This window comes from Ornithorhynchus anatinus, chromosome 9 (genome assembly GCF_004115215.2).
Source record: "Ornithorhynchus anatinus isolate Pmale09 chromosome 9, mOrnAna1.pri.v4, whole genome shotgun sequence".
Taxonomy (NCBI): domain Eukaryota; kingdom Metazoa; phylum Chordata; class Mammalia; order Monotremata; family Ornithorhynchidae; genus Ornithorhynchus; species Ornithorhynchus anatinus.
The window spans coordinates 40951394-40978264 of record NC_041736.1 but is presented as its reverse complement, the minus strand read 5'-3'; the positions used below and the strand labels follow the sequence as shown (position 1 = coordinate 40978264).

General features: G+C 47.1%; 2 protein-coding genes across 4 annotated transcripts in view; one reads left to right on the top strand and one right to left on the bottom strand.

The window, feature by feature from the left end:
- Window positions 1–26871, top strand: part of FAM166C (family with sequence similarity 166 member C) — a 53059-nt gene that overhangs the window by 2311 nt on the left and 23877 nt on the right. The window contains exons 2-4 of one of the 2 annotated variants that reach the window (XM_001508900.4): window positions 2047–2320; window positions 3178–3290; window positions 10576–10807. In XM_001508900.4, coding sequence (XP_001508950.2) covers window positions 2047–2320; window positions 3178–3290; window positions 10576–10720 — 532 coding nt within the window. In that variant the 3' untranslated portion in view covers window positions 10721–10807. Of the gene's footprint in view, window positions 1–2046; window positions 2321–3177; window positions 3291–10575; window positions 10808–26871 lie in introns of those variants that run through there. The other variant, XM_029071928.2, reaches the window with a different exon arrangement.
- Window positions 17035–26871, bottom strand: part of CIB4 (calcium and integrin binding family member 4) — a 32238-nt gene continuing 22401 nt past the window's right edge. Inside the window, exons 4-7 of one of the 2 annotated variants that reach the window (XM_007666734.3) lie at window positions 21275–21416; window positions 19445–19557; window positions 17562–17650; window positions 17035–17249 (exon numbers count right to left, since the gene is read on the bottom strand). In XM_007666734.3, the coding sequence (XP_007664924.2) occupies window positions 17219–17249; window positions 17562–17650; window positions 19445–19557; window positions 21275–21416 (375 nt within the window). In that variant the 3' untranslated portion in view covers window positions 17035–17218. The remainder of the gene's footprint in view (window positions 17250–17561; window positions 17651–19444; window positions 19558–21274; window positions 21417–26871) is intronic. The other variant, XM_001509503.4, reaches the window with a different exon arrangement.

The window sequence follows — 26871 nt, the reverse complement described above, 5'->3', positions numbered from 1 at the left end:
GCCTGGCCCCCACTAGTGGGAACCGACTCCTGCCCAGGGTAATGGTAGCTGGACTGAAAAAGGGGGGCTCCCGCTACTGTTAGAAGACAATGCTTTGCGCTAGAATAACCCATTCTTTCTCTTCTCTATCCAGTACAAGGACAATCAGTGGGGTTGGGCTTTTTGAGAAGATATGTTCTCCACCTAAATGGGTCTTCTGCAAACAGCCAAACCCTCACATACACGTTCAAAGAAACTGAAGGGTGCAGGAACACACTTAGACTTATACAGCTGCATATACTCATCTCGGGACAAAGGGCCACTCACACATCCACAGGTTGACACTGAACCTTCTCTGGTCTCCGAAGTGCCTACCACCGGGGTTTCTTCATAAATATTCATTGCCGATCATTACACACGCTCATTTTATACCAGCAAATCCCGGAGTGCATCGAGCCAGAGCAATAGAGGGATTGCAGAGGAGAAAGCTTCTATTTGGATGCAAATACTTCAGCAATCAGAGTAGAAAAGCCAAATGTGGAGGAGGAGCAGGACTGAGAGCAGGGGGTGGCTAGAAGAAGATTAACAATAACACTTCATATTTCAAAAGCTCTTTTCTCTTCTCTCTAATTTATTTTAATGTCCATCTCCCAATGTAGACTGTAAGCTCCTCGTCAACAGGGATCGTGTATACCAACTCTGTTGTATTGTACTCATCCAAGATCTTAGAACAGTGCTCGGCACACAGTAAACACTCAATGAATATAATAATAATAATAATAATGTTGGTATTTATTAAGCGCTTACTATGTGCCGAGCACTGTTCTAAGCGCTGGGGTAGACACAGGGGAATCAGGTTGTCCCACGTGGGGCTCACAGTCTTAATCCCCATTTTACAGATGAGGGAACTGAGGCACCGAGAAGTTAAGTGACTTGCCCACAGTCACACAGCCGACAAGTGGCAGAGCTGGGATTCGAACTCATGAGCCCTGACTCCAAAGCCAATATGACTGTGATGGGTTGAACACTTCAGGTTTTTGAAAGGGGATGCAATGATAGGCTCTTTCTGGGACCTTAGACTTCAATGTTCATCAAAACTAACTGCATTTTAAAGGGCTATTGCTAAAACAATATGACCCCGTGGCTCTGTGGAAAGAGCCCGGGCTTGGGAGTCAGAGGCCATGGGTTCGAATCCTGACACTGCCCACTTGCCAGCTGTTGACCGTGGGCAAGTCACTTAACTTCTCTGTGCCTCAGTTACCTCATCTGTAAAATGGGGATTGAGAATGTGAGCCTCATGTGGGACAATCTGATCACCCTGTATCTACCCGAGCACTTAGAACAGTGCTCTGCACATACTAAGTGTTGAACAAATAACAACATTATTATTATTATTATTATCCAAAGCAATATTTCTTCCCAAGGGCAGAGATGTGGAGGAGATTGAAGCTTTAGGGAGACCATCAAGTAGGAGCATTTTGGCAAGGTCAGGTCAGTTGAGATTGGCAGACCAGTATAGAAAAGCAGCTAGCAGTCAGACTGATACGGATCTTTAGAATAGACGCTCAGGAAAAAAGCTAATGGACAGAACCTGTGCTGGCCCCCTATAAGAATAGACTTGGGGTCTTATGGACAAAGACAACTGGTTGGCGCTTCTAGGCAGCTGCTCTTTTGGGGAACTGGAGGTGTTGGGAGGATTTAGCACCCTCCTACCCCCCGAGTTCCTCCATTGCACCCTAGTGGGGCAAAGGGAAATGGCAAGAGAGAGGATTCCAGTCACTCAGTGGTCCCAGCATCCTTGCAACATATGGAGAAGAGTTGGGATCCCTGTCCTTGTCACACCATCGTATTTATTGAGCGTTTACTGTGGGCAGAGTTTGGGAGAGTACAATATAGCAATAAGGTTATCATCTATTTTTGCTCTCCACTTAAATGGAGAACACCATTTTGGGAGGTTGCCAGAGAAATCCCAAAGATGGGCTAGCACAATGTGAAGGATTGGGCATTCCCTAAGCCTGTCTTATCTCAGTAATGGCTTTATCGCTCCCTACTGCCCACCCTCCTCAGGTACCAAGGCTACGTCCCTAATGTGGCCTACACCTTCGGAGACACTTACGGCAACACCACGTTGAAGTACTTCCAGGACTACCGCAACGCAGCCATGGACAGCAGCCAGAGCCCCTACAGCAAGGGGGGATTCTTCCCCACCATCTTCTCTCGAGATCCCTCCCTTGTGCTCGGGAGCCGCTCCCTCACTTGGGACCGCTGGCTGCGCACGCCTTCTTACTCCCACTTCAACCTCGACCAAAACCGCTCTGAGGAGTTGAAGGAGTTCTACCGGGTGAGTCGTCTGCTTCCCCCCCTTGCTTCATCCGGGTGAGGGGAGGCCTAGGATGGGAAAGGACCGTGCCTGCTAACTCTCTTTGTGTTGTGCTCTCCCAAGTGCTTGGTACAGTGTTCTGCACATAGTGAGTGCTCAGTAAATACCATTGATTGATCGAAGTGGAGTCAGGTATTTAGACTTCAGTGCCAGAACATTCATTCCGTGGGCTGCAGGAGTGGGAGGGACAGTGGCCAGGGACTGGATTATCTTGGGAAAGATCTTTCAAATCAGTCAGACGATCATATTTACGGAGCACTTACTGTGTACAGAGCATTGTACTAAGCACTTGGGAGAGTACAATACAATTCGATGTCCACAGTGAGTTTACAGTCCAGAGAGGGAGTCTAGACAAGGCCTGGAGGTCATCAAAGTCCCATTGCACCCTAATAATAATGATAATATTTATAGTATTATGTGCCAGGCACTGTACTAAGCACTGGAGTGGATACAAGCAAATTGGGTTGGACACAGTCCCTGTCCCACATGGAGTTCACAATCTCAAACCCCATTTTACAGACAAGGTAGCTGAGGCACAGAGAAGTAAAGTGACTTGCCCCAGCAAACATGTGGCAAAGCTGGGATTAGAACTCATGACCTTCTGACTCCCAGGCCTGTGTTCTATCCCCCCAATGCCATGCCGCTTCCCTACCCATGCAGAGACTCTTCCACTTCTGTTCACCACTGGGGCTGCTCTCAGCCCCCTTCCAGCCAGTGGCATCTTGCAAAGTCCCTGGGTGAAGCTTCCTTCGGCCCGGGAGGGCAAAGAGCTGTGCATTTTGACCCCGCCGTTGTCCGTTCTCTGGTTGTGTATGTAGCTGGCCCAGAAGCACCGGGAGTACTACTGGGACAAGACGGGAATTGTACACCCAGTCCCCTACTTTGTCCTGCCCAGGAAGGAGCGAGAACGGTACCCCATCCCAACAGACCTGTGAGTATCTTGCCCCTTTCCTCCTCTGTGTGCTTTAGTTCAACATCAACAGGGACCCTGAAAAGACTCCCGCTTCCTAATAGAAAGAGGCCTGGGAGTAAAAGGACCTGGGTTCTAATCCCAGCTCTACTAATTGCCTGCTGTTTGACCTTGAGCAAGTCACTTAACTTCTCAGGGACTCAGTTTCCTCATCTTTAAAGTGGGGGTTCAATTTCTGTTCTTCCTCCTATCTATCAATTATTTATTGAGCACTTACTGAGTGCAGAGCTCTCTACTAAGAGTTTAGGAGAGTATTACAACAGACTGGTGGACACATCTACCCATAATGAGTTTACAGTTTAGAGTCCTACTTAGACTGCGAGCCCCATGTGGGTCAGGAGCTGCATCCAACCTAATTAACTTGTATCTACTCGCAGTTACCTTAGAACAGTCCTTGATACGTAGTAAGCACTGAATATAATTAAATTAATTAAATCCCCCCATTTGCCAAAATACTTCTGCCAAAACTGTCTTCAAAAACTACTTCCTTCAGAGGCCTTTCATCAATTAATCCCAGCTCCACAGATCGTCATCCCATAGCAAACCTTTCCTCTTATGTGAATATTAGTTTATTCATTCCACTTATTTAGTCATTTTGACTTACCTTTGTGGTTTTCAATTATATCAGTGTTTTCCCTTTTTCTCCCTTGTATATATACTATGTGTGTTTTTCTGTCTCTCCCATAAATTTGTAAGGTTCTTCAGGGCAGGGATCATGCAATACTTTTGTATTTCACACTCCCAAGGGCCTAGTAGAGTGCTCTGCTCACAGTAGATGGTCAGTCAATAGTGATGATGATGGAGCAACAGCCCCCAAACCATCAGGTTGAAGTGCTTGCCTGAGAAACTCCAGTCCCCACAGTTCAGCATGGCCTAGTGGATGGAGAACAGGCCTGGGAGTCAGAAGGACCTGTGTTTTCATCCTGGTTCTGCCACTTGTCTGCTGTGTGACTTTGGGTAAGTGACAGCTTCTCTGTGCCTCAGTTACCTCATCTGTAAAATGGGGATTAAGACTGTCAGTCCAGTGTGGGTCAGGGACAGTGTCCGACCTGATTAGCTTGCATCTACCCCGGTACTCAGTACAGTGCCTCTCACATACGAAGCACTTAACAAACACCATAAAAACAAACAAACAAAAAAACTCTTTGAAGAAGAAATGAGTGTGGTGAAAGGGCAGATTCCATTCTTTCCAGAGAGGCAGTAGGAGGCTTTGCTCTGAGTCCTAATCTCACTTTCCCCAAGTCCATTTGGAACTCCATTTTACCTTCCTCTAAAAGGGAGCCAGCCCCAGGTCCTCTCACTAGTGCAGACCATAGTATCCCAGCAAAGTTCCAAAGCTTCTCCAAACCCCCCCAGGTCCCTACCGTCCAGCCCGATTAACTCGTATCTACCCCAGCGTTTAGAACAGTGCTTGGCACATAGAAAGAGCTAAACAAGTACCATAATTATTACTATTATGGGATATGGAGTGTTTCAGTGGGGGCTTCAATCAACCCACCCAGGAACCAATTCCTCTTTGCTCTGATGTAGAGACTTCAAATTCATGTGTTGGTGACTGGAGGCAGCCATCCTGTAGAATGAGCTGGCAGGAGGAAAACTCCACTTCTCAGAGGGGAGGTAGGAGAGGGCTGCTGAGGCAGTAGTTAGTTAATGCAGTCGCTTATTCTGTAATCAAGCCCTCCTTCCGATTAATTGGATTTGTGTAGAGATGGTCGTATCTCTACAGACCAGGAGTGCTGATTAAATAGAGAACAAGGAGGCTGAATGACTCCCGTGTGTGTGATTTTTTTTTTCTCGATTTGGCTTCATAGCCGCTGTGTGGAGTAACAGCTGCTTTCTGAATGCTCCCTCTGAGCTGTACCAGGAGCTAGAGAAACAGGAGGCTTCTCAGAGCTATATCAGGTGTGGACAAGCCCCCTCTTTTCTCTCCTTTAAAATGACTGCTCAAAAAACCTTTCTTCTGGGCAACAACCCTAAAGATGAGCAGAATGGACTCAGTCTGACCCTTTGGCCTGGATCACCATTTTTCTTCCCTATGGTGTTTTCCCCCCCACACACTTTCCTCTCCTTTGAGTAGTGATTTCCTTCCCTTTACCTCCTTGCCTCTTTTCTCTAGTGTCCTCTCTGTCTCACTTCATCAGTTTCCCTTTGCCTCGGCGTGATGCTCTTTCACCTCACCATCTTGCCTCCCCGTAGCGACTTCACTTTTTTCTCTAAGGCTCTGAGCAGTGCGGGGTGGGAACTTCCCAGGACAAAATAATCCCCTGTCACCTCCTCCTGCCACAACAGGAGGGTCTTGGTCTGCCTCACTATGGAGCCCAGCTTCTGGCCCATCTCCAAGATGTTCCAGAGAGGGAGTAGTGGGACACAGAAGGGAAACAGATGCAAGGTCCGAGCTGGACACTGAATTTTGATGGCCCCATCCTCAGTACAACTGGGAGTGTGTGTAATTTAGGGTCCGGAAACTACTCGTTGTGGGCAGGAAACATATCTACCAACTTTGGGATTGTACTTTTCTAAGGGCTTAGTACAGTGCTCTGCACAGATTAAGCCCTTAATCAGTGCCTCTGATGACGAGGATGATGATGAAGCCCATTAGACAAAAAACCTCATGCAACACTCTGTATTCTTTGTAGACTCCTATGTTATTTGGTCTTCACGAGGGTTAAAAAAGTGAAGTCGATATGAGGAGGAGTCAGTCTGGAGGCTCTAAGGAAGAATCTTTGAAACGATTCAGATCAGAGCAATGAAGAGCATGAGAAAAGAATTGAACACCTACGTCTTTTCTCTCTTCTGCTAGCTAGTGCCCCCTCACTCTTCTGCCCAAGCATCTTTCATTTGCCTCCCACTTCAGAATGCTTTTTATCGCATGGAAATGAGAGAGAGCTGAGGTTTGGGCTAGGGAGAGGCAGCACCTTGGGACTCAAAGATCGAGTCTCTGGAACCTGAGCCAATGAGGCTGGATCTCAGGGTGACTCCTTGCCCTCTGCTGGCCTAGGACATACCTTTTTTCCACTCTGGACCTTGGTTTTCCCTTTCGTATAGCTGGGGGAATGGTACCAACCCCACCTTGCTGAGTGTGTGGAGGAGCGTGGGGAAACAAATGAGGAAATGAAGCCCTTGCACTTCGCCTCAGGAGCATACTGGACAGGACATGAATAATAACCATGCCTTTGAGGGCATCTCCTTCCTCCTCCACCTGCCAAGCTCTCTTGGGGAATGAATACTGTGCTGAGGCTGAGCTGCCAAATGAACAACTCTAGAAGAAAGCCTGCTTGCCCCCTGGATTACCTGGTAATCAATCAATCAATCATATTTGTTGAGGACTTACTGTTTGCAGAGCACTGTCCTAAGTGCCTGGGAGAGTACAGTAGAAGCAGCATGGCATAGTAGATAGAGCACGGGCCCGGGAGTCAGAAGGATAAGTGTTCTAATCCCGGCTCTGTCACTTGTCTGCTGTGTGATCTTGGGCATGTCAATTCACTTCTCTGTGCCTCAGTTACCTCATCTCTAAAATGGGAATTAAGACTTTGAGCCCGATATGGGACAAGGACCGTGTCCAAACTGATTTGCTTGCATTTACCCCAGAGTTTAGTACAGTACCTGGCACAGAGTAAATGCTTAACAAATACCTCAATAATTATTATTATTATAATAAAACAGAGGTGATAAACACATTCCCTGTCCACAACAAGCTTACAGTCTGCAGGTAAACGGGAAAGGATTGGATAAGCTCCTCGAGGTCTCGGATCATGTTCCTGAGAACTGTTGTAATCTCCCAAACCCTTAGATCAGTAGTCTGCAAAGAGTAGGTCCTCAGTGAATTCTACTGATGAATCTGAAGGTACCCTTATGCCCTTAGAACTGTGAATCTTGGATTATTCTTAGTCCTCTGACTATAGCCACGTCCTCCATTCCTACAGGCTATCTAAACCTTAGCTCCTTTTGGCAGCCAGGGATGATCTTCCTCCATTCCTGCTCACAAATGGAGCTTTGACGAGTCTTCCTGCTAAAGCTTGGCACCCTTTAAGGGAGGAAGAGCAACTGGGATTTGAGATTTCGACTTTAAAGAATATGCAAACCCCAACGACTGCAGGGATGGTGTAGTTTCTGCTTGTGGGAGAGAAATAGGAGGGGCTGCGCTTGATCATTCGGTAACATTTTCTGAGAGCTCATTGCACGCAGAGCAGCACGCCAGCTCCAGGTCTCCCTGCAAGAAGGGTAAATGAGCCAAAAAGATCTTGTCTGTGGGCCTATTTCCCTTAGGGCCTGGGAGCTAAGTCTTAGATTCACATTGAGGGAAGCAACTGCTCCAGGCGAAATACACCAAGAACACTAATAAATCGTTTCCCAAAATGGCTGGGGAAAGAAATATTTACTCTATTATTCAGAGAAACCTGGGGCCAAGGTTTTTTTTCCATCTCTCAATTCCCCTTTCCTTCCATCTATCCGCTTTTTTTCCATGTAATGGAAGTTCTTTGTGGGCAGGGAATGTGACTACTAACTCTGTTGTATTCTCCCAAGTGCTTAACATAGTGCTCTGCGAGCAGTAATACTGCTTACCCAAATAATAATAATGTCGGTATTTGTTAAGTGCTTACTATATGCAGAGCATTGTTCTAAGTGCTGGGGGAGATACAGGGTAAATACCCCAGTATGCATTTTTCCAAAATAATTTTTCTTTATCCAAAGATCCAAAATTAAAGTCACCTGGAGGGGAAGGGAGGTGGGCCAGCTAAAAAGGTTTATATTAACATGATCTGAAGTGGCACATCATCCAGTCATAAATTTCAGGCCCCTTTCCCACAGCCTGAAAATCAGCCAGTGACACCCTCTGAAGCCCCACTTTTATTCCAAGTAGTAGCTGGGAGTTCAGGGCAAGAGAATGCCAGTAGACAAGTGGAGAAAGGAAAAGAGATAGCTGATGCTGCCCCTCCCCAACCAGGCATCAATAAAATCTTTGATTTTAAAAAAAGCCAATAGCAAAGGCAGCAGCTACAACTCCAGAGTAGGGCAAACAATGGAAGGGATCTATCTCTTACCTTCTCTCTCTCTCTTTCCTTACCTGCCGCTGTTTCCCATAGGCAAAAAGTCAGCCAGAATTGTGTACTATAGGATTGCCACCCCTGCTTGCTCTAAGTCCCTGTGCCTCTCAGTCTCTTTTGCCTCTGCGTGTGTCTCTTTCCATGTACACGTGTCTGTCTTTACTGACTTTTCCTTCCCTTTTATTCTTGGACCCGTGGAATCTGACCCCTGTTCAGAAGCATCATTTCCATCCCACTCTGAGCTCCAGAGAAATGGCCATTTTATTTTGCAAGGGCCAAAATTTTAAGAACTTGGTCCAGTACAGCCCGACCTTGATAGTTACCTAAAATATGTTGCGGGCACATCAACGTCACTCTTTTTTTCTTTTTCTTTTTTCCCTTTGCTCCTTCCCTATCCACTGCCCCAAACCGCGGAGATGGTGCTTCCTGCCAGGAACAGGAAGAGATTACAGCACCTGGGACTTGTTAATAACCTGTCTTCCCTGCCTACCCTCTCTCATTCAGGGACCCAAGGGAGCCTGAAATAGGAATGACATAAATCATTTCAGTCAATGCAGTGAAAGGAACTCATACCCAGAAACTCCAGGCAGCACCCAACCCCAAACCGGGTTCTTTTGGTTGGTCAGATGACTGGTCCCTCCCATTTTGTTGGTCCACGTCCCTCTGGCCCTGGCCTTCCCTGTGTAAATTGAGCTGAGCGATGGGATTCTAGGACGCTGGCTCCAAACTAGTCTGACTGCGTCACGGTGGCCCCTCGTTCCTCCTTATGTACGGGGACTCCTGACTGCAGGCACACCCGCCACAGTCTTCATGCCTGAAACCTAGAGCTGCCTCATGGTCTCCCTCAGTGCTCTGCCAGGCTCTGCCTCTCTACCACCATGGCTTCTGGAGTCAGACCTAATCAGTCAGTCATATATGCAGGTGCCTATTCTGCCCATTCTCACAGCCACAGCTTCTGTGCATATCATTCTGAGATGATTTAAACTTCTTAAAACACCACGCAGATTGTTTTCTTAGTCCCCGGGCCACTCTCCTGACCAGGACAGGTTAGTCGTGGAGGTTTCGGGGGTGAAGAGCTGAAGGGGCTATATGCTGGCCAGGGAGTCGGACACGGAACTGAAAACCTGTGGTGTTGGCTGGACCTCTTTATTTTATGTTCTGTGGATGCCCCCTAGTGCCCAGAGCCAGATGAATGTTTGGCTCAGCAGGGAAAACTAGTATATAATAATAATAATAATGATAATTCTGGTCGTTTAAGCATGAAAAATTGGGGTAGACATAAGATAAGCAGGCTGGATGCAGTCCCCATCCCAAACACAGCACACATCTCGGGAGGAGGGAGAACACGCATTTAATCCCCATTTTACTGATGAGAAAAATGAGGCACAGAGAAGTTAAGTGACTTGCCCCAAATCACACAGCAAGCAAATGGCAGAGCTAGGATTAGAACTTAGGTCCTCTGACTCCCAGGCTCAAGCTCTTTCATGCAAGCAAAGATGTCCCTCTTTCGTTCTGTGTGGCTGAGCTCCGGAGTAGCTTTAGGTGGGGAAGGAGAGATCAAGGCCTGAGGAGCCCAGGAATGAGCAGACGTGCCTTCAGAGAGTTGAATCACAGTTTCATTATTACTTTGTGACACATCCCTCTCTCAACTGGGAAAGCAGATTCTGTGGACCAGGAAATGTGTCTGTTTATTGTTACACTGTACTCTTCCAAGTGCTTAGTATAGTGCTCTGCACACAGGAAATGCACAATAAATCCGACTGTCTGACTGACTCTGACTGTCCCCAGTTAGGACCAGATGTGGAGGGTCTAGGCTCAGTGAAGGCCCCATGTGGCTCATCCAAGTTTCACACATTTCAGATAAAAGGGAGACGCTAGTCTCTCAGGCCTGCTCCCTGCTCACTTCATTGGAAATTTCCTACCCATTGCCCCCAGGTTCTAGGGTTGAGGCTTCTATGCCTCTAGGCAGTGAACGAGTTATCACTGCCAGTTCCCTCAGTCTGGATTTGAGTTCAAATTCCAGTGTCCCCTTAAACGAAGGATTCTGCAGCTGAAAAGTCAAAGTTAACGTCAGAGGCAGGGTTGGCAGTGGCTGCTCAGAATGGCTGGAGCACAGACCACGGTGGCGGTTTACAGCGAATGGATAAGCATATCCCTCACCTCAACGTGACTCTTTTCCCTCCCCTCCCCCGACCCTCCAGGCCACCGCTGGATTTGAAGACAAAATGGCACCTCTTTAGGGTGTCCCCGAAGAATCTGAGAACGTACCAGACCTTCCCCTCTGGGAAGAGGGTCACCTCGCAGGAGAGGAGAGTGCGAGACAGCTTCTTCGAGTTCAGGGCATGAGGCGAAGTGAACGATGACAAAAAGAGCACGAGACAGAGACCAGAAAGGGGCATGTTTCACCAAGTAATAAAGTGCTTAGCCAGGGAAGCCCTGTAGCTTGCTTCTCCATGCAAATGGAGCTGCTTCCATAGAAGACAGGACTCCTGTCTCTCCACAGGAATTTCCCAAGTACTCTGCCAGCAGGATTAACTCGGGTCAAAGTAGGACAGAGGATCGGAGCAGAGGGAGGTACCATCTTCTTGTTCTAGTCCACCCTCTATTGGTGCTGAGACGGCTGGGGAAAGCTGCTGTTGGATTCCCGGTTTCTGAGTGCAAGTGGATTGGGGCAAGAGGCTGAAAATGGAATCCAGAGGAGAGAACTCCAGGAATCCAGGTATTAGACACCACTGAGGACGTTTCCTCTGTAGTGCCTGGCACACCCTGGGTCCTGGAAATAGGGGGCGTGGGGACCACCCCAGATTATTTCACATAGGAGAATCGGGCTGGAAAGGAAGGAAAAAGTTTCTACAGCTACGTGAGGCCTACAAGAGGTCTGAGGGACCGGGAAGGGATCCAGTAGAGTTTGGGGAGGAGTCCAGGAGAGCGGAGGGCAGGGGTGGGAGCCTGAAGGAGGAATCCCTCCATAAAGATCTGCCCTTGTCCCTCATTACTCAGCATAGTAAAGAGGATCTCCCCAAATTTCCTAAGAATCCTTTGGACCAACCTAGACCCAAAGCGACCCCCTGAAGCAGCCCTGGGGGAGGCTACAGGATGTTTCTGGGGTTCTTGGAACTGGTTCGGGTTCTGGGATGGTGTGTTAGGGATGACCCCTGGCTAGCATGATCCAACTGAAACATGTGCCTTGGCTGGGCCCTAAACATCCTTATCAGTCAGCCGTACACCCAGCTGATAGTATTTCTCGAGTATCTACTTTGTGCCTAGTACTGTACCAAGTTCAGTAAGCAGTTACCCATGAGGGAGAAGAGAAGAAGAGCTAATAGTCTCATTGGAGAGATGGAAGACAAATACTTAGCACTCATTGAGCAGAGAGTAACATGTGGTGGATAATAAGCCTGTTTGCTTGGTTGGAGTTTAGAATACAAGCTGGAAGTTGAGGGCAGTTAGTGGTGGGGGTGAGGTCAGCTGGGGGGGAAATCGATCAATCAATGGTATTTATTGAGGGATTACTATGTGCAGAGCACTGTGCTAAGTGCTTAGGAGAGCTGAAGCCCACAGGCATTTTAAATAGTTCCGAGAAGAAACCGAGAGGCGGAAATGGAGTAGCATGACGGAGGAAGATGAGTCTTGTTGAGGTGCGAGATGGATTTGGAGGGAGGAGAAGCATGAGGCAGTGAAATCAGCAATCCAGAGGGGCAGTGAAGAGGGCTTACCTTAGAATTGAGCCTCTGGACACTGATGAAGGAGCAGAAGTGTTACGGAGGGAGGGCATTATACAGACAAGATGTGAGGAGAAAGGGAGAGAGGAGTTGAAAATGACACCAAGATTGTGACAGTAGAGATAAGGAAAATTAGTAGTGATAAGGCTTGAGAAAGGAAAAGGGGGAAAAATGGTGAATGTTTGCAGTTGGCCACACATTCCTCTCCCTCTCGTTTGAATGAGTGTAAGACTTCTGGCAGACAACAACAAGGATTCCTCAAGATAAGGTTCTCGAGGTCCTCTGGAGCACATGCTCTCCTAGCTCACAGAGGCTCCTCCTTTCCTGGTTCTGCTGGGGCTATTTTTAAGCTAGAACTGGTGGCCACAGCAGAGATAAGAGGCACTTCATGGGGGCTTGTGATTGATCAATCATGATGGACACCCCCTACACCTAATGGCCATGAAGAGTCTCCCCAACAGTTGGTGTGAGCTACCTGATGGCCACTTCTTGCAGGTGGGGGGCCAGGCAGTTATACAGTTGCTCAGAGGTTAGAGCAGCATGTTCCACCCTACCTACAATGCCTTTTCCCTTCCCTCGTCGAAACCAGGCTCCTTCCTTCAACACTACTCAGGACTGACCTCCTCCACCCTCACCCCAACAGTCAGTATTCATCTTCCTGATTACTCAGCACTCGTGTAGCTCTGTAAAATGAAATGATTTGAATAGGAGGTGCTTGAAGTGAAAATGACAAGGAAATGGGATCTTTGGATCGTTTCAACTGACGAAAAAAGCGAGTGAAATGTGCACACAGCAGGCCATACTGAGCTGAATATTTCAAGTCCACTTACAGGTAATGAGATGATCTCAGACTCTCCTGAAGTGAAGTGGAATAGTGCTCTTCATTTATATATAGTAAGTAATCAGACCTTCCGGAGCTCAAAATGGGGCAAAATTCAGGGCAGCCAGGGGCAGGGATAATGGTCCGTTCGTGTGGGAATGGGGGAGGGAGAGAGAAAAGGGGAGAAAGGAAGATAGTGAGGGGTGACACACAGACAAGTGGACTCAGACAGGCAGACCCAAATACTTCGATACAAACTCCCAGATGCTTACCCAGGCATGGGTGCAGTCCAGAGAAGTAGCAGTTGGAGGAAATGACTCACAGCAGCCGAGTGCAGCCATCAACACTGCTGACTTCCCAAAGTTTCTAGAGCAGAGCTGTAGGTGTCCCTTCTCAAGGGCCCCAGAAGTAGTAACTCTGAGGAGAGGGCAGCAATGGCAGCCAATTCTCTGCTGCCCCTCACTCTATACACTGAAATAGCTGGGGTGCCATGGCCCAGGGCTGAAGGGATGACTTTAATCGGCCCTGTTCGATTTCCGAGATATACTGGGAAAAGGACAAAATGTAGGACTTTCTTGCCCAGTGAGGGCAAGATGTCCTTTTTATAGGTATTTACTTGCATCACTTGGCTGTATCCTGGTGGAAGAGACCATCCTTTGAGGAGAGCCACTCCTATCCCAGTCAGCCAGCTAATTACACCCCAGACAAGCATGCACACACACTCACACACTCAGTTCAGTCACACAAGAGGCCCATAACAGATGACTAGAGAGAAAGTTAGGGATGTTAAAAGGCTCAAAAAGATTTTAAATGGATTTATGTTCGTTAGAGGGGAAAAGAGGAGGGCTAGAATAATAATAATAAATTATTGTGGTATCTGTTCAGCACTTACTATGTACTAAGCACTGAACTAAGCACTGGGGTCCTTAGTTTGCAGATGAGGAAACTGAGACACGGGCACACAGCAGACAAGTGGTGGAGCCAAAATTAGAACTCAGGTCTTCTGACTTCCAGGCCCATGTTCTTTCCACTAGGTCTTGTTGCTTCTCGATATATCCTTAAATATTAATATCGATGTCAAGAAAGGCAACCATCACTTGATCCCTCTGGGCGTCCTTTTACCTCTGGTCCAGGCCATCGGTTTGACCAGTAAAGGCATCCTTTATGTACTTATGTTCTCCCCTCCATGTCCAAAAAAATTCCTCCTACAGTTGCTGGGTTTGAAGCCCTCCCTCTTCCTTTTGAAACATTTTATTCATATGCTTTGAATCTGGCAGTAATGGATGTATTTAGTACCAATGAAGGTTACTTTATTTGGAATTTTAACTTTTAAATTTAAATTTAAATTTTTAAATTGTAACTTGTTTTAAAAGTCACACAACAATGACAATTTGGTAGCATCCTAAGTATAGTTTCTTCTCTGGATGATGTCTGTGGATAGGGAAAAAAATGAATCATCATTCTATGACACCAACTGAAAAATTCAGGAGTAAGTGTCGAGAACGTTATAATGAACAGAGAGGTTCTACACCTCAAAGACCAGTTTGAAAAGTTACCACCTTACAGCACTGTTATCTATAAAGATATAGGAAACTAGTCAAGTAAATGGTAACCAGGCTGATTTAGCTTTCAAAAACGGTGACCTAATAAACAAACAAGGTCCAGTGACACCCAATCTGAAAATTCAGGCCTCAAAGAGAAGCAGAGAGATTTCTAATCAGAAGTGGGGCAGATGAAACAGTCACTACCAGAAAAGTTCGAGACAGTAAAGGAAATTGACCTAGAAGAGGAAGTGGGCCAATACTGTATTGAACAAGTCTAAATGAAAGAGAAAAAAATGCTTGTATTTATTTATCTGCAGGGTTTAACAAATATTGGTTGTACTGACCAGTTAAACAAAACACCAGTCTCGGGTGCTCTTTGCCTATGACTACCGTCTTTGGCCCATGTTTCATTTTTTTCAATCAATCATATTTATTGAGTGCTTACTGCGTGCAGTGCACTATACTGAGCATTTGGGAGAGTACAATATAACAGAGTTGGGAGACATATTCTCTTTTTGCTCTGCCATTATCTCTCTGCTCCCTGCTGAGACATTTGCTAATTCCATATAGGCCTGAGAAGCAGCATGGCCTAATGAAACGAGAATGGGCCGGCTCTGCCACTTGCCTTCTGTGTGACCTTGGGCAATTCATTTAACTTCTCTGTACCTCAGTTCCCTCATCTGCAAAATGGGAATTCAATATCTGTTCTCCCTTCTATTTGGACTGGGAGCCCTATGTGGGACATGATTATCTTGTAGCTACTCCAGCACTTAGTAGACTACTTGGCCCAAGTTAGCGCTTAAGAAATACCACAGTTATTATTATCATTAATCTTGAGGTTGGCAGTCCTCTGGAGTAGTAAGTATATTTGATGAACCTCGCTCTCTGGTTTATGAATTGGTCTCAATGTACAGTTTGACTCGCCTTCCGCCTGTGAAAGAACACGAGTTACATACCCTCTTCATGGTGGACACAAGGCACATGCTAAAACTCCAGCTTTATCCTCAAGGATAGAGTCAGTCAGCTGGATCAGTGCCCTAATCTAGGGAGGCTTCCTGAAGTAGGTGGGCTTTGAGGTGAGGTATCTATTTCGGATTTTATTGCTCTGGATATTTCAATTCAAACTAGACGTTTCATGACCAAGCTTATAGTTGCCACTTCTGAAAGAGTGGAGGGTTTGGGTTGCCACTGCCCCCCATTATTTTTGTCCCCACAGCTTTTCAGTCTCTGCTTACATCCAGGTGACTGATTGGACCCAAGGACTTCCAAACCAAGTCTCTCTGATCCATTAGCTCTTCAAAGCCTGTCTGTCACTCCCAAACTCCATTCAAATTGCTTCCTCCTTATAAGTCCTTCCCCTTTTCCTCCCTGCCCTCATAATGAAAAAGTTGACACATGTTTACAGCATCCACAGAACCCAGTTAGAAATAATTTTTGTCCCAAAGCCTGGGGGTCACATTACTATGATTGTAATAATAATTGTAGCATTTGTTAAGCTCATATATGTGCCAAGCATTGTACTAAACTCTGGAGTAGATACAAGATAATCAGGTCAGACACAGGCCTTGTCCCACATAGGACTCAACATCTAAGGGAGCATTTTCTCTTTCCCAGAAGCGGGAAAACTATACTTACTTCTTCCTTTTTGCGGTACTCACAAAGGGAAGGTTCTGCACATAGTATTAACTGAATTTCCATTTGGTTCAGTTTGTTTTTGTGTCCCAAAGTGATGCATCTCTCCTCAAAAGTAGGGTCCATATCTTCTACTTTTGATCTCTGTTTCTAGGCACCTAGTTCTACACACAATAGATACTCAATGAATACTGAAGACCATCATCAATGGTATTTAGAGCAGTGTACTACGCGCTTGAGAGAGTACAATACAGCAGAGTTGGTAGACATGTTCCCTGCCCACAAGGAGCTTACAGTCTAGAGGACAATGATGACGATGATGATAATGACCTCTATAGTGTTCAAATTTTAAGCCAGTTTCACAGAACCACAAAAGCCAGGCTTGCATAGAGGAGATGGAAGGAGTGGTCAGAAAACTTTCAAGGACTCTGTGTCCTAACAGAATGCTAGGGCACTAACTGTATAATGACCAATAGGTGGCTAGTGATGAGAAGTTTGTTACTAGTACACATTATCCAGTGTCCACTGGTAGGGCTGAATATGTTTTGTGGAAAGGGGATTTTGGTCATGAAACTTCAAGTTCGTGGGCATTTCTCAGGTGGCCTGGGGGTCAGCCTGATTGCTAGCTGCTGCCCAGGAGTAGTGGTGGCTGCATTCCTCTCTCTCACCCTACTACAAGTCAGCCTGGATTCTGCGTATGCCTTGAAGTTGCATAGGGCAGCAGCAGGGTTGGGGATAGGGCTGAAAGAAAGGTCAGAATCCTTTCAGTTAATTAGATAAACATATAGATTATAGTGGGAAAAATGTCATCCTGTCTGCATTGCACAATCCGAGCTATTCAGTATGCTTTTAATACGAGTCTTAACCTGGGCAGATTCGGAGACAAATGGATTTTTTCCTTTTGAAAAATGATCTTAAGAAAAAAAAGATGGTACTGAATAATATAAATAGTAAAGAAACATGCCACATTGTGGCTTTATTCTTTCCAGAGCAAGAAATGTATTTCTAGTCAGGGCCTTTCCCCTAACGCCAAGAGATGGGAGCTGGACCAGATTCCAGAGATGGTCCTTGTGGCAGCCAAAAACCTCAGTCTGGTAAGGGTGTTTGCAAGACAGCGACTCCTCCATCAAATGGACCAGGAATTAATCCTAAAGGAACTGAAGAGGAAACAGGATCTGGATTTAGCAACTTTACAGACCACACTGAGTTCTCCCCCAATTCAGGGTGCCTGGAAACAGTGCTGTGTTTATAGTCAGCTCCATTCCAATCCTCCCCTTGCCACGCTTTACAGGCTTTACAGTCTCTACAGCCTCCCTAGTTCAAATAAAAACTCCCTCTGGAATGGGACCATCCTTCCTGATACTCCTGCCCCTGGCTGGCTCCAAGGGAATCTCACGGTTTGCTAGGGAAAGCTGAGGCCCTGGATCGATTGCTGATCCATCCTCGAGATGCCGCAGGAAGCTCCTTACCTCATGAAATCTGGACACTTGGACATGGCGTGTTCAAACTCTGAAAATGACAGCATGTGGTCATTGTCCAGATCAGCCTCTGCCAGGATCTAAGTGAGGCAAGGTGGGAGGAGAAGCAGGGGAGGGGAAACAGGATGTTAGAGAAGGGATCGAGACCAGGGCTGTTGGACTTGTGGCTTCACCCCTCTGTTGAAGCCAGGGACCCCCTGTTACACCCTGGGGATCCAGCTGGGCACTCTAGGAAAGAGAAATCCTCACCTGTGGGGAGTTGGGTGAAAGGTTGTGAGAGAACTCCAAGCTGGATTCCTCACTTTATCACAGGATAGATGCCTTTAAGGAAATGCAAATTCCTCTGTTCCATCCTCTGGGAGTCCCCATCCCAGATGGGAGCTGTCACAGCCTTCCTGAAGTCACCAAGAGCTTTTCCTCCAACTCTCTCCAAGGGAGAGTCTTGGCGCTATAATGCCCTAACCACTAGCAAGGCCCAGGGCCACTAGAGAGCCCCATCTGCATCACTATTGACAAGGGGTCAAGGCCACAGAGAATGAAGGTCAGAGCCGACCTAAAACACCAGTGCCTGAGAGAAAAGGAAGAATGTGGAAGGCAAGTGAACCACCAGGCGAGAAACAGAGCCGAAAGGAGAAAAAAGCCCAATGACACCCTAGGCAGTTGCCTATACGGTAGAGTCGGTCCCGCGGCAGTCTCCCGTTGTCTAATGAGCAGATGGGAGAAAGCAAGAGCCCATGAAATCTGCTGCAGTAAAACAATCGGTGCTCCACCACAAATGGTCTCTCATCTCTCAGGAAGAGGGAAGCTCCTGTCAAGCAGCTTGGGAGCAAATTCAGCATCCTCCTGGCCTCCCTGACCCTTCCCATCAACATCAGGCCAAACACAGCCAACCCACAATCCTGGGGCTGGGAGAGGTTGTATCAAGTTGGACCGGACCCATTTAGGCAAGCCTACATCCAAGCCCCTTGGCAGTTCAGAAGCCAGGCTAAGGCAGGCCAAGAGGCATCCCTCTCCCTGTCTTCCAGAGCAGGGTCAAACCTGCCACGACAGGCTTCAGAGCTAAAAACGGACAGGGTTTGGGGGATCAGATCTGGAAGCCACAGAAGAGGTTGGATTCGAAGACTAAAAATATCCAACCCCGGGCCTCTCTAGCGGCTTCAAGGCTAAAAATAACCCTAAAGGCTCGAGCTGAGCCCGGAGGCGATGGAAAGGGGCCTAATTGCCAAGCTCCCTGGAGGACTCCTTCCTGCTGTCTCCAGCCTCAATATGGCCCATCTGCCAAGACTTCTGGGGCCAAGAATAGCTTGGGAGACCAGGCCTACTGGCAGGAACCTAGTGGAAAGTACACAAGACTGGGAGTCAGGAGATTTGGATTCTAGTCTTGGCTTCACCACTGACCCGCTCTGTGACCTGGGCAACTCACTTAACTCTCTGGGCCTCAATTTCCTCACTGGACTATGTCGGATGTGAAACCTTGTGCCACTGGGGATCTAGAGATTGGGAATGAGTGTAGATAGCTCAGGGTAAACGATCGCCACTACTGGAAAACCACGTAAGCGCCTGTTCTCCTGGTTACAGGATATTGCTTAATACATATCTACTAGCACCACTTACATCTGAACCTTGATTGTATGCTTCTGGGGACCCCCTGTGTGCTCTGCATCTGAAGTCAGAGAGAGCTACTCCAACCCATCAGTGATGGTCTCTAGACTGTAAGCTCCCTGTGGGCAGGGAACCTGCCCACTAACTCTGTTATATTGTTCTTTCCCAAGTGCTTCGTACAGTGCTCTGCACACAGTCAGCGTTCAATAAATACCACCGATGGATTGATGCGAGGACGGTGAGAACACAATACCATCTCTCTGGGTACACACATGATTAGTTAGTTTTGTCATCTCATCCGCTCCCAGGTCCTCACTGTTAAGCAATCGCTGAATGATGATTTGGAGATCTTCCTCGTCGATGAAACCGTTCTCATTGATATCTGCTGGGAAGAAGCAGTTCCTGAATAGAATGAAAAGGAGGGGCGGTGGCTTCCTTTCCTACAGGACCACTGATTCCTGCAGCAGCACCAACTTAGGTCATCTCAAGTTCCAGGCGGTGCTGCAGTCAAATCTGGGAGGAAATAGCCAGTGCCCAGGGAAAGCAGGAGGAACCAAATACTGTACGACTATAGGCTCTGGACTGTAAGCTCGTTGTTAGCGGGGAATGTCTCTTATACTGCTATACTGTAATCTCCCAAGCGCTTAGTACAGTGTTCTGCACACAGGAAGCGCTCGATAAATACCACTGATTCTGATTAGTGGTGCTGAGTTGGCCACCAGAGAAATCTAACACTGCTATAAATTATAAGTGGACGACTCAGTGCTAAGAGTCTTAGAGGGCAGGGATATGTCACATTCTTCCTTTTGAAATTCCTAAAGGGGCCTAGAGCAGTGTTCTGCACACAGAAACTTGTTCACTGACTGTTGACGGTTTGTTTGAAGGGTGCCAGTTCTGATGCCAATGAACTGCCCATTCTCAAATGCTTGTGCATGGCTCAGTGGAAAGAGCCCGGGCTTGGGAGTCAGAGGTCGTGGGTTCTAATCCCGGATCTGCCACTTGTCAGCTATGTGACTTGGGTCAAGTCACTTAACTTCTCTGTGCCTCAATTACCTCATCTGGAAAATGGGGATTAAGACTGTGAGCCCCAAGTGGGACAACCTGATTACCTTGTATCTACCCAGTGCTTAGAACAGTGCTTGGCACATAGTAAGTGCTTAACAAATACCAAAATTATTATTATTATTATAAAGTCCTAGTAACAAGTGCCTCTGGGCTCCCTGCTCTTCTGAGGCTAATTTAGTCTCAGCCAGATTCCCCCTGATCACGACCAGTTAGGCCCAAGGCATCTCTGTGGCTCCTTAATAGCTCAGGAAGAGATGAGGTCTGTTCAGGACCCCACATACCTGGGGGTTCAATTCACCACGGGGAGAAGCAGCATGGTTCAGTGGAAAGGACCCGGGCTTGGGAGTCAGAGGTCTGGGTTCCAATCCTGACTCCGCCACTTGTCAGCTGTGTAACCTTGGGCAAGTCACTTAATTTCTCTGTGCCTCAGTGACCTCATCTGTCAAATGGGGATGAAGACCGTGAGCCCCATGTGGGACAGGGACTGTGTTGTCCAACCTGAGTAACATGTATCTACCACAGCACTCAGTACAGTGTTTAGCACATAGTAAGTGCTTAACAAATACCACAGTTACAGTTATAATGTGTCCTCGGGGACACCACCCCTATTTTGACACTCTGTCAGCTTGTCTTAGTCCATCCCACTATAGCCGGCCTCTCCATCTCACGGACTCAGGCAGTGAGATCTCTAAATATCAGGCTTATGATTCACTTCCCATTGATCAGCCTCTTTTCCCCTCTTATAACACTTGCCCCAGGTTTCCAGCCCTTCATCTGCAATCTTGGCTCCTTCCCTCACTCTCTGAGGGCCCTGGAAGTGTTCTGCTCCTTTTGCTCTCTCTCATTCATCAGAGAAAGGGTTTCTGTCATGTGCTTTGAGTACAGTTACCCTCTCATCTCAGTATTGCAACACCACGGGCCTCAAACACCGCCTCTGATTCTGCAATCTCGTTCCTTTAGGAAGCTTATCATACAGAGGTGCTATAGGATAATGGACCCCAGAGTCCCTCCTTCCCTTTCTTATCCAAAGGTCTTACCAAAAATGCGGAAGGCATACTCGATCTTTAGGCTAGGGCAGGCCTTTTTACTGAACACAGAAGCCATGCCCAGCACATCCTCAAAAGAGAATACATCGCCATGAGAGAACACTTTGCAGATTCGATCCCTGAAAGGGTTAACCTGTTGGAAGAGGAGGAAAAGGTGATCGATCTGTCAGGCAAAAAAGTTTTCCCTTCATTGGAATTGAGTTGCAGGCTTGAGACAACGAAGTAGCTAAATTGGCACTGGTTTCTAAAAGGTAGGATTTCTAAAAGGTGGGGCCTAGGATGGTGACAGAAATCTTAGGGAGTGAAGAACCGGGATGTTCGAAGGCCTCGAACACTCCCTCGGTTCCCCGGTAGTCAAACCCAGACGGTGTCCGGCGGCTCGGTAAAACCCCAAAATGGAAAAAGGAGCTGAAAGATCCAGGGACAAGGAAAAACCTCAAGAGCAAGGAACTCTTCTCTCCTCCCCAGATCGGAATATTTGCTGTATCAGGGGAGACTCAAGCTTATTGATTTTCAACACGGGAACTCTCTGCAAATCCCAACAAGCCTCTCTAGCTTGGAGGTGCTGTGAGAGGCCCTCACATCCAGTTCTTAATTTTCCATTGCATTCAGCATGTCATTAATGTTTCATTTCCATTAAAAGATCACAGTGACTTCTTTAGGAATGTGAAATAGGCTGTAATCTGAGTGAGGGAAGTGGTTGAAAGCGACAAAACAGGAAGTAGTGGGAAGTTCTTCCTTGATCTGGTAGATGGGCTGGTAGTTATCCATTTTCTTCAAAGTTAATGCATTAAAATGAATCACTGTCCATTTTGCAGGTGGGGCTGAAAAGAACAGTGTGTTGGGGGTCAGGCTGGCTGTCGGCTAGATGGCAGAATTCAGGGGTCAGTTACTACTGGCTCAGTGGAAAGCGCCCGGGCTTGGGAATCAGGTCATGGGTTCAAATCCTGCATCTGCCACTTGTCAGCTGTGTGACTGTGGGCAAGTCACTTCACTTCTCTGTGCCTCAGTTACCTCATCTGTAAATGGGGATTAACTGTGAGACTCACGTGGGTCAACCTGATTACCCTGTATCTACCCCAGTGCTTACAGCAGTGCTCTGCACATAGTAAGCACTTAACAAACACCAACATTATTATTATTATTACTGCTCCTCCTCTACCTTGTAAGCTACTGTACAAATGCTTAAATGGTCAACCCCACTTCCTTTCCTCTCCCCACATTGTCCTGGCTTGCTTCATTTCCTTGGGGATTTCCTTCTCTCTTTCCCCCTTACCCGTTTCAGACTTTGACCATTAGTCAATGTTTCTGGGGGTCCAGAGCCCTCTGGGTTGGACAAGCGCCTAGTACAGTGCTCTGCAGGCAGTAGGCGCTCAATAAATACGATCGAATGAATGAACTCTCGGTCCCCAAAGTGGGCACTGCTGGAAGGCAGGTGTGGGAGAGCTTGGATGGGAAGCTGGCTAAATTAGGGTTAGGAAGAAGTTAAGCTGGAACCTAATCCACCTCTACCCACCACAGGATCCCCTCCCAGAGGAGGGCAGGGAGACTTCCTGTCAGTCTTTGTGTTAAGGCTTCAAAGCAAAACCTTTAGCTTTCTTCCAGCTACAAATAACCATCCAGCACTACATTTCTCTTTAGGCCCACCAGGCCTGTTGGTTCCTTCTAGCTCTGCTCCAGATCTGAGAGAGGGAAAACCTAGAACCCAGGGAATTTCAAACTTCCAACCTCTTCTCCTTTCATTTCCCTTTCCCCAGTCCCCGCTCCAGTGAAGGATTCTGAAAGGAGCGGTTTTCATGTGCCCTCTGTCCTTGATGACCTTAGAGCAGAGGTGCTTCAGCCACAAACTGACTGCCTAACAGGGGCAGCATTGAGCTGCAGTCACCGTGGATAGAAAATCATTTTTCTCCCTTTCCCAGAAACATGCTGTTAAGTCAGGATCTGCATCACACAGTATATGCACGTATTTACCAGCCTGGAAGAGCACTGAAATTTTAATGGAGGGAAATGACGTTATTTTAGGTTTAAATGCCGTCTCTGCCTTAGGGATCTCAGCCGACTAAACACCCTCCCGACTAAACACAGGAATGACTCATTCCCTAATAATAATAATAGATGATGATTGTGGTATTTGTTAAGGGCTTATTATGTACCAAGCTTTACTCTAAGTGCTGGGGTAGATACAAGATAATCAGGTTCCACATGGGATTCACAATCTAAGTAGGAGGGAGAACACGTATTGAATCCCCATTTTACAGATGAGGTAACTGAGGTGCAGAGAAGTTAAAAGACTTGTCCAAGGTCACACAGCTGGCAAGTGGCAGAGCCAGGATCAGAACCCAGGTCCTCTGACTCCCAGGCCCATGCTTTTTCCACTGGGCCATGCTGCTTCCCTGCCATTATTTATAAAGAAGAGAATTTGTATTTTTGAATCCCTACACTTCCTGGGGTTTAAAAACAGAAACACCACCCAGGCACCATCTCCCACGTGTCAGATGAGTTGGGGAGGGCAGTCGGGGGTACAGTTTGCTTTGCTGCCGGGAGGCCACCTAAGTCATTTTGTTAATGGAACAAATACTGGAAAAAAGCAGCAAAACTAAATATTATTAAGCAGCAGAGGAATAATGGCACTGGAGTCATGTTTCAGAATTATACACAGGCAGCAGCTTCCCCCGACCTTGGGAACAATAACCACTCCGAGGAAGGTCCATTAATGACTTGAACACTTCTCCTTGGCACCGTCTCCTGGAGCTCATCCCGGAGTGATGGAATCTCAGGGCCGGGGCTGATGGAACTTCTGTCCCCAGGAGTCTGATAGGATTGTCCCCCCGGCCTCCCGCCTCTCCCCATCAGTGGCCCCAGCTGCCTGACATAGCCCCATAAGGTTTTTACTAGAGTCTCGGCTCCTTGTTCTTCCCCCTAATGTCCCCTTCCAACAAGTTGCAATACATCCCAGACCTGATCCTTTTTATCCCAACAACCTCCCAGAGGGGTTCTGAATCTTTTCCCAGATACCCAATTCCTAACTGTGGTGAAACCCTGGAATTTGAGTAAGCTTCTATACACTCCCCTTTCTCCATTTGCCAGAGTCCCCGGACAGAAGGAGGGGAAGGAAGTCAGCAGCAGGCAGATTGAAGGTTACCTTCTTTGTTTTGGTTTTATAGCCCCAAGCAGGTTTTTAACCGTGCTTTCCTTCTGTTTAGTGCTTTTGTCCCTGCAGTATCACCATGTGGGGCCATAGTTGGCCTTAGGTGGCCACTCCGACGCAAAGATGGCACTGGGCTGTGTGTGCATCTGGCAGACACTTACAGGGACCATGCCTCCTTTATACGTCGACCCTTCCGAAGGCATCGTTTTTAAAGTCGGGGTTTGGGAGTGCTGGAACCCAACTTTTGGAAACGTTAGGGCCAGGGAGGATCCAGGCCAGAATGGATCAGGGCCCAACTCTATCCGTGGTCGATTAATCCGTATGGCTCTTCAGGAAAACGTCATCTTGGCTTGGTCTGGGGAATGGTAAGAAGTGTTCAACACGTGGGTTGTCTGCCCACAGAGCTCCTTGTAGGCAGGCGACATATTACTTCCTCCTGTTGTACTGTCCCATGCTCTCACTACAATATATTGCACCCAATGGGCCTTTGATAAATAAAATGATTATTATAAAGATGAGAACTGAGTTTCCTGGTCTCAGGGATCTCACTTCTGAATGTGCTGAGATAGAGAGTGGAGATGGGGAACAAAGGGGACTGCAGTTCTAGGATTTCTTAATATGTTTGGTAACTAAATAGTTTTAAAAAGACATAGCCAGGATCCCCCCCGTCTATTTCCAATTTCTCTCCCACCCCAAGAATGCATCCCTGCTTGTGGCTCAGATGGAATCAGAATCTCCCTGGTTAGAGCTATGTTTGTTTTCTTAGGGTATTAGGCACTATATAAAGCACTGGGATAGATACAAGCTGATCAGTTTGGGCACAGTCCCTGTCCCACGTAAGGCTCACAGTCTTAATCTTCATTTTACAGATGAGGAGACTGAGGCACAGAGAAGTGAAGTGACTTGTCCAAGGTCACACAGCAGACAAGTGGCAGAGTTAGGTTTAGAACCCAGGTCCTTCTGACTCCCAGGCCCATGCCCTATTCGCTGGGCCACATTGTTGGGTCTTATTAGCTAGGAATAACCCAAGCCCAGGTGGCAACTCAAATGCTATGTCCGTGGGAGTTTATTTTCTGAAGGGCCTTAGCTTAAGCAAATGCGCTAATAATAAGCTTATAAAAATAAGCAGTTTGGGAGGCATTAATTTGCCAAAAACAATTCCGAAGCTTTTTGAGAAGCCCAGATTGAGCCCACCTTTCCTTGGGAATACACCGTAGGCAGGAAAGCTCTTTGTGGGGATGCCGAGCATTCTGGAGCCTCAACGCTGAAACTGGGGCCAGTGACCCCGCAGTAATTTGTTATTCTATCTACACACCTTCCCCATCTGTTCCTTCAGACTCATGGGCAAGACCCAGTTTCTCTGACAGTGTGGTGGACCTGGCGGCCCCCAGAGAGCAGAGCGAGGGAGGGGTGAGGAGAGACGAGCCTTATGAGAAAACCCGATGCCCTGAGAAAAGTGGGAGCCAAAAAAAATTCGTCTCCCTGAATCCCCTTCCTAGCCTCAGGGGAGGCAGGGGAGGTGGAGTATTCTAGCGACGGCCAGGAGCCGGTTGAAGCTAGATGAAGCTGGAAAGGCCTCTCCCAGCAACCGGTCAGAAAAATGATTGCAGAATTAAAGAGTTCGCCTGGATGGAAGTGAATGGCTAAACTCTCTAGGTCTGTTGGCTATCTCTCCTTTTCTTAAAGCTCTCTCTCGAGATGGAGATTTCCCCAATCTCCCTTGGTACAGTCTATGCCAGGATTTTATCACCCCGAGAGTAAATAAGTTCTTCTTTCTGTCCATCAATCATATTTATCGAGCTCTTACTATGTGCAGACCATTGTACTAAGCACTTGGGAAGAGTACAGTATAACTGTCTAGTCTGTTGGCTGTCTCTCCTTTTCTTAAAGCTTTCCACGGGGAGTTTACAGTCCAGCCAAAACCTTCCCTGATGTACTTCAAGCCTATTTTCTATTGTCTTCTGTGTCCACCTCATAAAAAGGCTTTTGCAAATAATGGCAGTTGTTAAGTCACCTGTTAGCAATCTCCTCTCTGGGCAAAAAACCTCAACTCCTTTTATCTGTCCTCCAAGTAATCACTTTTGTTATTCTTTCATGGACCTGAGGCAGCTTCTCAACAGAATGAGCGTAACTAAAAGTAGATGAAGTATTCTAATAAGGACCTTACTAATGTAAAAAATGGTAAAACTAAGACGCTGCCTACTCCTATTGATATCTGCTCTTTCGAACAGCATTGCATACCGACATCCCAACTGTTATACTGTACTAAGCCAGCGTTTAGTACATTGCTCTTACAAGCGCTTAATACATTGATGTAAGACTCAAGAAATACAATTGATTGGTATACTCAGCTTCGTGTCTGCCACATCCCTCAACTGTCTGAAGTCAAACTTGGGCCTATCGCTAAAATCTGCCCTTTCCTCTCCATCCAAACCACTAC